At 34.6% G+C, this 12,450-nt stretch overlaps 1 protein-coding gene across 2 annotated transcripts in view; it reads right to left on the bottom strand.

Annotated features, from left to right (window-relative positions):
• The window catches only part of SLCO1C1 (solute carrier organic anion transporter family member 1C1), a 63,861-nt gene extending 51,744 nt beyond the window's left edge, over window positions 1-12,117 (bottom strand). Inside the window, exons 1-3 of one of the 2 annotated variants that reach the window (XM_066264585.1) lie at window positions 11,982-12,117; window positions 7,567-7,720; window positions 6,365-6,506 (exon numbers count right to left, since the gene is read on the bottom strand). In XM_066264585.1, coding sequence (XP_066120682.1) covers window positions 6,365-6,506; window positions 7,567-7,695 — 271 coding nt within the window. In that variant the 5' untranslated portion in view covers window positions 7,696-7,720; window positions 11,982-12,117. The remainder of the gene's footprint in view (window positions 1-6,364; window positions 6,507-7,566; window positions 7,721-11,981) is intronic. The other variant, XM_066264582.1, reaches the window with a different exon arrangement.
• Between the last annotated feature and the right edge of the window lie 333 nt (window positions 12,118-12,450).

Here is a 12,450-nt window from a genome sequence, read left to right as displayed (position 1 = left end):
TAAGAATAATAGGTATATCAGAGGGAGAAGAGAAAGAAAATGGAATGGAGAATATACTCAAACAAATAATAGACGAGAACTTCCCAAGCTGTGGAAGGAACTAAAGCCTCAAATTCAAGAAGCAAACAGAACACCAAGTTTTCTTAACCCCAACAAACCCACTCCAAGGCACATCATAATAAAGATGACACAAAACAATGACAAAGAAAAAATTCTCAAGGCAGCCAGGGAAAAGAAGAGTACAACATATAAAGGAAGGCCTATTAGATTATCATCAGATTTCTCAGCAGAAACTCTACAAGCTAGAAGAGAGTGGACCCCAATATTTAAAGCCCTGAAAGAGAGGAACTTTCAGCCAAGAATACTATACCCATCAAAGCTATCCTTCAAGTATGAAGGAGATATAAAAACATTCACAAATACAGAAAAGATGAGAGAATTTATCAACAGAAAGCCCCCACTCCAGGAAATACTAAAGGGGGTTTTCCAACCAGATTCAAAGAACAAAAGAAAACAACACCACAAGTAACAGCTCCACCAAGAACACAATAAAACCAAACTTAAACTGTGACAACAAAGGAAAAAAAGGGGGGAGAGGATGGAGATTAACAGTAGCAAAAGATGATGAAGTGCAGAAATACTTATAAGATAGGGTACTACAATGAATATGGTAGGTACCCTTTTCATTACTTAATGGTAACCACCCTTAAAAAAACCACCACAAAAACACTTGACTTAAAAAAGGTAGCAACAGAGGAAAGAAGTATGGAACACAAACAAACAAAAACAAATGATAGAAAAACAAAAGAGAAGAATCAAACTAGATACAAAACTAACAGAAAGCAATTTATAAAATGGCAGTAGGGAACCCACAAGTGTCAATAATTACACTAAATGTAAATGGATTAAACTTACCAATAAAAAGACACAGAGTAGCAGAATGGATTAAAAAAGAAAATCCAACTATATGCTACCTACAAGAAACACATCTAAGCAACAAGGATAAAAACAAATTCAAAGTGAAAGGCTGGAAAACAATACTCCAAGCAAACAACACCCAAAAAAAAGCAGGCGTAGCAATACTCATATCTAATAATGCTGACTACAAGACAGAAAAAGTACTCAGAGACAAAAATGGTCATTTCATCATGATTAAGGGGAAGTTGAATCAAGAAGACATAACAATCCTTAATATATATGCACCAAACCAAGGAGCACCAAAATATATAAGACAGCTACTTATTGACCTTAAAACAAAAACTAACAAAAATACAATCATATTTGGAGACCTCAATACACCGCTGACGGCTCTAGATCGGTCATCCAAACAGAGAATCAATAAAGATATAGTGGCCTTAAACGAAATACTAGAACACCTGGATATGATAGACATCTACAGGACACTTCATCCCAAAGCGACAGAGTATACATTTTTCTCTAGTGTACATGGAACATTCTCAAGAATTGACCATATGTTGGGCCACAAAGACAATATCAGCAAATTTAGAAAAATTGAAATTGTACCAAGCATATTTTCTGATCATAAAGCCCTGAAACTAGAATTCAACTGCAAAAAAGAGGGGGAAAAACCCACAAAAATGTGGAAACTAAACAACATACTTCTAAAAAATGAATGGGTCAAAGAAGAAATAAGCGCAGAAATCAAAAGATATATACAGACAAATGAAAATGAAAATACGACATATCAGAATCTCTGGGATGCAGCAAAAGCAGTAATAAGAGGAAAGTTCATATCACTTCAGGCCTATATGAACAAACAAGAGAGAGCCGAAGTAAACCACTTAACTTCACACCTTAAGGAACTAGAAAAAGAAGAACAAAGACAACCCAAAACCAGCCGAAGAAAGGAGATCATAAAAATCAGAGCAGAAATAAATGAAATAGAGAACAGAAAAACTATAGAAAAAATCAATAAAACAAGGAGCTGGTTCTTTGAAAAGATCAACAAAATTGACAAACCCTTGGCAAGACTCACCAAGGAAAAAAGACACAGGACTCAAATAAATAAAATCCAAAATGAAAGAGGAGAGATCACCACAGACATCATAGAAATACAAAGAATTATTGTAGAATACTATGAAAAATTATATGCCACCAAATACAACAACCTAGAAGAAATGGATAAATTCCTAGAACAATACAACCTTCCTAGACTGAGTCATGAAGAAGCAGAAAGCCTAAACAGACCAATCAGCAGGGAGGAAATAGAAAAAACTATTAAAAATCTCCCCAAAAATAAAAGTCCAGGCCCAGACGGTTATACTAGTGAATTCTATCAAACATTCAAAGAAGACTTGGTTCCTATTCTACTCAAAGTCTTCCAAAAAATTGAAGAAGAAGCAATACTTCCAAACACATTTTATGAGGCCAACATAACCCTCATACCAAAACCTGGCAAGGATGGAACAAAGAAAGAAAACTACAGACCAATATCTCTAATGAATACAGATGCTAAAATACTAAACAAAATACTGGCAAACCGAATACAACAACATATTAAAAAAATAATACATCATGATCAAGTGGGATTCATCCCAGAATCTCAAGGATGGTTCAACATACGCAAAACGGTTAACGTAATACACCATATCAACAAAACAAACAACAAAAACCACATGATCTTATCAATAGATGCAGAAAAGGCTTTTGATAAAATACAACACAATTTTATGTTTAAGACTCTCAACAAAATGGGTATAGAAGGAAAATATCTCAACATGATAAAGGCCATATATGATAAACCATCAGCCAACATCCTATTAAACGGCATAAAACTGAGGACTTTCTACCTTAAATCAGGAACAAGACAGGGTTGTCCACTCTCTCCACTCTTATTCAACGTGGTGCTAGAAGTTCTGGCCAGAGCAATCAGACAAGACAAAGAAATAAAAGGCATCCATATCGGAAAAGAAGAAGTAAAGCTATCACTTTTTGCTGATGATATGATCCTATACATCGAAAACCCGAAGGACTCCACAAAAAGATTATTAGAAACAATAAACCAATACAGTAAGGTTGCAGGATACAAAATTAACATACAAAAGTCCATAGCCTTTCTATATGCCAACAATGAAATATTAGAAAACGAACTCAAAAAAATAATCCCCTTCACGATTGCAACAAAAAAAATAAAATACCTAGGAATAAACATAACAAAGAACGTAAAGGACCTATATAGTGAAAATTACAAAGCATTGTTAAGGGAAATCGAAAAAGATACAATGAGATGGAAAAATATTCCTTGTTCTTGGATAGGAAGAATAAATATAATCAAAATGGCCATATTACCCAAAGCAATATACAAATTTAATGCAATTCCCATCAAAATCCCTATGACATTTTTTAAAGAAATGGAACAAAAAATCATCAGATTTATATGGAACTATAAAAAACCCCGAATAGCCAAAACAATCCTAAGGAAAAAGAATGAAGCTGGGGGCATTACAATACCTGACTTTAAACTATATTATAGGGCCACGATAATTAAAACAGCATGGTATTGGCAGAAAAATAGACACTCAGACCAATGGAACAGAATAGAAAGCCCAGAAATAAAACCACATATATATGGTCAAATAATCTTTGATAAAGGGGCCAACAACACACAATGGAGAAAAGAAAGCCTCTTCAACAAATGGTGTTGGGAAAACTGGAAAGCCACATGCAAAAGAATGAAACTCGACTACAGCCTGTCCCCGTGTACTAAAATTAATTCAAAATGGATCAAAGACCTAAATATAAGACCTGAAACAATAAAGTACATAGAAGAAGACATAGGTACTAAAATCATGGACCTGGGTTTTAAAGAACATTTTATGAACTTGACTCCAATGGCAAGAGAAGTGAAGGCAAAGATAAATGAATGGGACTACATCAGAATTAAAAGTTTTTGCTCAGCAAGAGAAACTGATATCAAAATAAACAGACAGCCAACTATATGGGAACTGATATTTTCAAACGACAGCTCAGATAAGGGCCTAATATCCAAAATTTACAAAGAACTCATAAAACTCAACAACAAACAAACAAGCAATCCAATAAAAAAATGGGAAGAGGACATGAACAGACACTTCTCCCAGGAAGAGATACAAATGGCCAACAGATATATGAAAAGATGCTCAGCTTCATTAGTTATTAGAGAAATGCAAATCAAAACTACAATGAGATACCACCTCACCCCTGTTAGATTAGCTATTATCAACAAGACGGGTAATAGCAAATGTTGGAGAGGCTGTGGAGAAAAAGGAACCCTCATTCACTGTTGGTGGGACTGTAAAGTAGTACAACCATTATGGAGGAAAGTATGGTGGTTCCTCAAAAAACTGCAAATAGAACTACCTTATGACCCAGCAATCCCTCTACTGGGTATATACCCCAAAACCTCAGAAACATTGATACGTGAAGACACATGTAGCCCCATGTTCATTGCAGCACTGTTCACAGTGGCCAAGACATGGAAACAACCAAAAAGCCCTTCAATAGAAGACTGGATAAAGAAGATGTGGCACATATACACTATGGAATACTACTCAGCCATAAGAAATGATGACATCAGATCATTTACAGCAAAATGGTGGGATCTTGATAACATTATAAGGAGTGAAATAAGCAAATCAGAAAAAAACAAGAACTACATGATTCCATACATTGGTGGAACATAAAAATGAGACTAAGAGACATGGACAAGAGTGTGGTGGTTACCAAGGGTGGGGGGGGAGGGAGGACATGGGAGGGAGGGAGGGAGAGTTAGGGGGAGGGGGAGGGGCACAGAGAACTAGATAGAGGGTGAAGGAGGACAATCTGACTTTGGGCGAGGGGTTTGCAACATAATTTGATGACAAAATAACCTAGACATGTTTTCTTTGAATATATGTACCCTGATTTATTAATGTCATCCCATTACCATTAATAAAAATTTATAAAAAAAAAACAAAAAAACAAATGACATTTTAAAATTTCTTTATATACTTTTTACAAAAACATAAGATTCAAAAGAGAAATAAAAATTACTCTGCATAACTTTAGGAACCCGTCAATTATATAATCTCCATCTATACTTATAATACAAATTTTATGAAATATAAAATCTCCACAAAATATACCAATTTTTTCTTTTTTAAAAAACAATTAAGAAATATTTTAAAGGTGGGAATTAGGTTTTTCTAAAATATCTCTAAAGATTCATGTGCTGATGGTGATAACTGACTGAACATGCTTTAGGGAAGGTGTTCTCATGCCTTCTTGTGCACACAGCTACTGGAATGAGGTAGTGAGGGGAATAGAAATATTAAAAATGGAGAATCTGCCCTGGCCGGACAGCTCAGTTGGTTAGAGCACTGTGCTGAAGCACAGAGGTTGTCAGTTCCATCCCTGGTCAGGGCACATACAGGAACAGATTGATGTTCCTGTCTCTCTCTCTCCTTTCCTCTCCCTCTCTCAAGTCAATAAAATAAACACTCATGTTTTTTAAAATGCAGATTCTTGGCAGCTCTCAACAGTTTCTTATTCTGTGGCTCTGAGAGCAGGCCAAGGAATCTGCATTTTTAATACTAGCTCAACTGTGTTAATGGAGATGGCTCTCGGAATATACTTTGATAAACATTAGGGTCTTAGATGTCAAAGGGTTTTAAAGTTTTAACTATTTTCAGTTGGAATATTTAGTTTCTAGGTACTGGAGTGCTAGATAGAGCAAGAATTTAGCAACATTGCAATGACTGATCATGATGGCTGATGGATGGCCCTGCATTAAAGTCCTTTTGATGTTTCCAATTTCTTAACAAGAGTGTTTCTTTACATCTGTAAGCAATCATCTAATTTATTACTGTTTATTCATATTGCCAACTTTAGTCAAGTGCAAAAAGAGCAGCAATTTTATAGCCTGGATGGCAATAATGATAGCAAGAAAAGTAGATTGCATTGGGCTTCCAGGCTTTATGTCTGTAGGAAGATTTAACAACCTCCTTTTAATGTTCATATTAAAAAATATTGAGCATGAGATCTTTCATTTGCTATTTAAGTATTTAGTAGAAGAAATTTTGTGTCCCATATATTGGTAATTGTGTCTACATTTTTGTTAGTGTCACAGTAAATAAAACAAAAAGGAAAGTTGGCTTTCAGTTTATAGAAAATGTATCCCCTCACCCCACTTCCCCTCCCCACCTTCCACGCACTAGCACTAGTGGACTCAGTGGTTACAATCTGTTTTTATGTTACCTTGGTGGGTATGCCAAATCCTACATGATGCCATTTCAGCATCTGTGATATCAACAGTTTTATCGTCCTTTACTTAGTATCCTTTCTGACCTTGTCCTAAAAAGTGAAGTCAGGCATGTGTGATACGTACCAATTTCAAAACTTCCATCAATAACTCCCACCAGTGAAGAAGGGATTTCAAACCTTCTCTCTATTTGAGTGATGGTGCTCTTCAGATAGCCTTCTGCCAGTGCTTTGGCAAAGTAAACAAAAGACAAGGCACCCAAGAACACCTGGAAAATATGACAGGTTACACTTAGGCTGAATCTAGCTGGCCACACAACTGAAAACTTACTAGACCAACAAACAAAAAGAGAAAACCCCAAACTGAAAACAATATAACAAGCTTGTTATCATTGAAAATTTTATTCAAGCATTTCAGCCTCAAGTTCATGTAATCTCCAAAAATTCAATTTCTCTTGGAAATAACAGATTTTTTACTCAGAATGTATGATTATTTCTTTGTTTTCTCCTTTCTTCCTTCTTCCCCTAAAGGACATTCAAAAGAATCTTGGCTTTGAAAAGAAGATTCATTGTAAGGTGAAGCAAGAAGAGGCAGGAGCCTTTCAGAGGTAAGAAGATAAAACAAAAACCATAACCTAAACACCTCACATCACAAGTCTAGCACTCATGATTGTGTTTCATAGCGATGGTGTGTGCATTTTTTAAAATATCTGGTTTATGTATTTCCTTAGACCTGGATGTATGATAAGGGTATCCATAGGGTGGATTAGCGTGTGTGTGTGTGTGTGTGTGTGTGTGTGTGTGTATGACATATATTTGTTGAGTAAATGTTTGGTACAAAGAAAGAACAGAAACTCTGAGTGACAAAAAGCATCATTTAACCATCCCTCCACCCATCCATTACAATGTAGCAATAAAAGTCAAATTTTTTATTTTTAAAATAAGAATAATATAGATGTTTCATATATTAAATGTTATAAGTGTGCATAGTATAATATATGGTATTTGGTACATGGTAGATATTTAATAAATATAAGTTTCTCCTTTCTTTCTCATTTCTGTTCAGAGGGGACATTAAAATGAGCCAAGAAAGTAATACTTAGTAATTTAATCTACATGGTCAGGCAAAGATTACTTTCACTACCTGGCAAAGTGTGGTTTCATTAATGACAACTAAGATAACTTTTAAGAAGGAAAAACAATTTTTTTCTTCTAGTTATATTGTTTAAAAAAATATCTGGATGGAGAGCCAAGAGTATCAGCTCCACTGAATTTTTTGTTATTCTTCAGTTCACTACTTATAGTTTTTAGCATTTAATTGTTTGTTACCTTTAGTTCCCCACAGCACTGTTGTTTCTCCTCTGAGGGGGAATATTCTTTTTTAAAGGAAGGCCTCTCAACAGGTTGTGTTGAATTTTTGCAGAATAACTGGATATTTTCTTTGGATGAAGTGTCCATTATGAAAATGTTCCTTGACTCTGATCTGTCCCAGTTGATTTTAAAAGTAAAAAACATAAACATTTCATTCAAATACACATAATTTAACAAATAATATTTTTATTTCACAGTAGATCATAATTCTGTAGACATAATTTGACACAAAGATAACTTATTGTACCACAGTCAGTAGGCAAAGCTTTTCAATTAAAACTGACCAGGATGTTTGATGAACCAATCCTGCTATCAGGACTCGCTTGCCAGCATCCCTCTAGTTTAAGCCTCATTATGGCAAAGAATAAACTTAAATGTTGCCTTAGGAATACATAATGAGGCAGAATTTTGCTAATTTTGTGGTCTTGCCAGCTTAAGTAGGAAAAGAAGAAGAGGAATTCAACCATTTGAATATTGCTTCATTAAATTAAACCTGTAAAAGCCTTTAAAACTATCTTAGCAGAATGAATGGAAAAGATCAATGTCCACTGAAGAGTCTTATAACACATCGTGATTTCCCTAACTCTGTACCATCCGCAGGCTTAAAATACAGCCCCCAAAATAAATAAATAAAATAGATAAATAAGTAAATAAGCAAGGAAGTAAATATATAGATAAAGGAAAGAAAAGGAAGGAACAATTTGCATATCATTTTAGTTTGACAAATAAGGAAGCAGCACAATTTGTATCTTGTAGTTAATTCAGGCAAAAGTAGTCTTTGGCTTGCCTCAAAGTAAGAGGCAACCTTACTATGAGACCACCCTTTCTATGTTTAACCCCCCACCCTGCCTGTCCTTACCAAGTCCTGGACATGCTCACATATATTGAACTTATTTTATCCCTGTTCACATCAACATTTACATATCTTACACCCTCACTTCTTTAAAATTCCACGTGGCTCAGTGACTGCCCAAGAAAGCAATCTAAATGAAAGAATTCAAAAATAAAATAATATCTGCATCACCCTAATATTATCAGAAGATGTGTCTGTATATTGATAGATATCTTCCATATTTTTATCACACTCACTAAAGGAATAATGTTAGAAGAAAAATTTTAAGTACTGTGATAAAAATTTAGGTTTGTTCTGCCTATGTGTGTATTACTGAGTTAAATATCAAAAGAAAGACCTAAACTATTTAAACGTAGAAAGGATTCCTTCAGGGAGTGTGAAAAGAGTTGAGAAGCATGTAGCAAAGGTCTGGTTTTAAAATAAGCATTATTAAACTTTTAGATTATTTGATTTCATAGACATGCATGACTTTAACTTGCAAAATACATATGGACAAAGGGAAGTGAGTGAAACAGAAAAAAATTTAAACCTCAAAAAACTAAAGTAAATGAAAACGTGTTAATGCTAAACAAGATCAAAGACAAAAACACAAGAATGTAATATTGGTAAGATATAAATATATTGATAGATGTTTAGGAGTATAAAACATAGGAAACATGCACAATGTGGAGAAATAACTAAAATCTTGACAAAATGGATAACTCTCTGGCAAATATTAATTACTTGTGTTGACATAAGTCAGAAGAGAAAAATAGCCGAGGAAACATTAATAAAAATACTCTAAAACTAACTCATAAACAAAAATACTAAGGGTAGATAATGTAATAGGAGTGCTTTATCAAAAGATATCTTTTAAGGAAAGAGCAAATAGTGATGATAGTCTTCATTCATTTGACAAAGTTAAAATTACCTTGATAAAATTTCATTAAGATAACCTAAAAAAGAAATTTTCAGACAAATGCAGACCCATTAAAATCCTAAAAATACTAGTAAATTCTAATTAATTAATGTTATAATTAATCTCTAGTTTTAAAATGTAACAATATTAAAAACTATATTCACTTATGTGAGCATGTTAAGTATTCAAAATGTTGTATATGTAAATCAAATATCACATTATATACACCTTAGATACTTTTTTCCCCCCCAGTGGTCAAACATTATAATTTCTCACTCATGTGTGTACCCCAAACAGGTCCATAGACAGCCTATATACTTTTTATTTATCAATTTTTCCACCTTAATAAAGTTGGAAAAAAGAGAATTTTAATAAAAAATAATAAAATCTTAGTAGATGCAAAACAGCAAGTAATAAAATTCAACATCATTTTAGATTTTAAAAAGACAAATTCTAAGAAACTAAGAACATTGAGATTCTTCTTTACCAACTATTTGATACCAACAGCCAACTTCATATATCCATTGAATCAATGAAACTGCTTTTCCAGAACAATAATTTACAGGAACAAGGAAAAGAGGGTTTGAGAAACATTAGGTTTTACAATGTTAAATAGGACTCTTTAGTACAAAACTACTGAGTATCTTTAATTAAACTCCTGGAGAAACCCAGTGCTTATAATGATTTTTAAAAAGTCAAAATAATTAAACATCCAACAAATTATGGTATACTCATGCAATGAAATCTTTTGAAGTCCTTAGAACTTAGTGTAAAGTAATAAATATTAGTTATGTAAAACCACTTTCATCACAGAGATGCTTTTAAAAATACATGCTCTTAAACAGTATAAATAACATTCTGTTTTGTAAAAGAAACACCTATATATTCACATGTGTACATGCATAGAAACAAAGCTTAACAAAGTTTATTAAGAAAATGTTAACACTAGTTATTTTTGGTTGGTGATATTGCAGATGATTTTTAAAAATGTTTTTTGTGTGTCCATATTTTCTAAGTTTTCTATAACAAACACTAATTTCATATATAAAAGATTTTTTAAATAAAAATATAAAAATGTCACCAAACTAAAAATGTAAAACCCGAAAAAATTTAAAATGCAATGATTAATATTAAATGTACAATGTAATTTTCTTCCAAGAACTAAACCATATAATTCAAATTGACCAACTGTTTTAGCAATTCAGAAATACTTTTTTCTATCAGCCATACTCTTACAGGCAGTGATCAGAAAATTCAAATAAATTGTTTAATGAGAAATTACTATCACACCAATGGTATATTGAAAACATTAAAAGGGTTACCTTTAGAATACTAATATTAAAGAGAAAAACATCATGTTGAAAAGAATATCAAAAACTTGAGACACCAAAATACATTCTCTTCTTATATTTGGAGATTTGACACAAAAATTACTGTCTAGAATTCAGGAGAGATGCCAAAACCAGAGAACTACAGTCATCCTTGTTGATACTGTGTTAGGATAAAATGATATCCAGCTAAAAGTCCTGAACTGAGTAGTTGTACTGAAAACATAACTTCAGCTTGATGTGTAATTTGCATATCATCTCAAGGATAGTATGTTTCAAGGAGGATACAGTTGATGAGCACTGAGGTTTTCATTTCTCTGTGAAAAGAGGGGGAAGAAGCTCAAGGACTTGATAGAAAGATCTTTGGGGCCTGCAAGTGTTCTTTCTCATTCTCTATTGGCAGTTGTAGAAGTAGAACAAGAGCACACAATTATTTAGAAAGATGAGCATTTGGCAAACTCTTTGTTCTGCTACCATTTGAAGAGATTATTTCAGGAAAGAATCGTGGCAAAGTTCTCATCCAACACCTTGGGTTAGAGTATAACTTATTCTGGAGGCCAAAGAAAAATAAACAGTTCTTTGTTTTAGTTTAAAAAATTGAATTCTCTATTCACATGGGTTTGAAAATCAATCCTCCAGTCTTTAAAGAGCTCAAGTGGCCTAAGAAGGCTGTAGTTGGAGCACACAAATGCACTGACCCTCTGTGCGCTGGCCCTGTGACTGGCTGTCCAGCAGTCAGCCTCTGAAGACTGTCCCAAAGTCGGAAAGACAGCCAGCTCCCCTCACTGTCTTCTCTTAGTCATCTCACACGAGTAAACAGCTCTACCAGCTTGTCTCTGGACAACCTCATGGTATTTGCTCAGAAGGAATGTGTTTTCTGTCGAAAGTTGATCCCCCTAATCAAGTAATTGTTTGTGTCAGATTCAGATTCAGTAGGTACTATTTATGTGCCAGGTGATTTATATATTTTTGTCTAATCTTTAAAACAACTGAACATGTTTCACATTACAATTCCCATTTTATAGCAAACGATATGGCTCAGAGCAGTTAAGTCACCCATCATAAGCTACTGAACTAATAAGCATCAGAGTCAAAACATGAGCCTAGATATGAGTGTGTCTGACTTTTTAAACCAATCTCTCCTGTTTCCATCAGTTTAACAAGGGATCCAACAACTTCCATGGAAAAGTGTTATGGATAAGACACTATGCAGAACTCAAGGGTTTAGTAACCTCTCCCCTGTGACAATCTGACGTGATAGTCACAAAATAGGAAAGCAGAAACCAACTCTTACCTGGAGGTGGAGATCAAAGACTGCCAACTCCTCTCAAAGTACTCAGCCAGAGGCTGGACCACACTCCACAGACTGAAATAGCACACTGGGGTGAATGACACAGCAGCTCTGAGCAGTTCTGCCAGGTGGGGAGAGCCTGGATGGATACAGACAGAGCTTTTAGGGGGAAGAAAAGATGAAGGGCATGGCCTCACCCCTGGGCAATCTCTTTTCTTTCCTCTTTCCTCCTGGCCTCTTTTCTCTGGCAGTCGCAGAGAACAGGCTGGCCACGCTGGCAAAGCCACTGTCGGGCATCTCAGCTCCCAAAGCACAGAGAGAGCCGAAGCCTTTGAGCCATTTCTTTGCAATTTGCTGCAAGTTTAAGGCCACACGTGATAAAGCTTTCTTTATGGGAGAGAGGGAGAAAAGAAAAGACCACTTGTGATCTTACTTGCTGATTCCCAGAAAACACAACCCTGCAGGGGGCAGA

Source organism: Saccopteryx bilineata, chromosome 1 (genome assembly GCF_036850765.1).
Source record: "Saccopteryx bilineata isolate mSacBil1 chromosome 1, mSacBil1_pri_phased_curated, whole genome shotgun sequence".
NCBI lineage: Eukaryota > Metazoa > Chordata > Mammalia > Chiroptera > Emballonuridae > Saccopteryx > Saccopteryx bilineata.
This window is presented reverse-complemented; position numbering and strand designations above follow the sequence as displayed.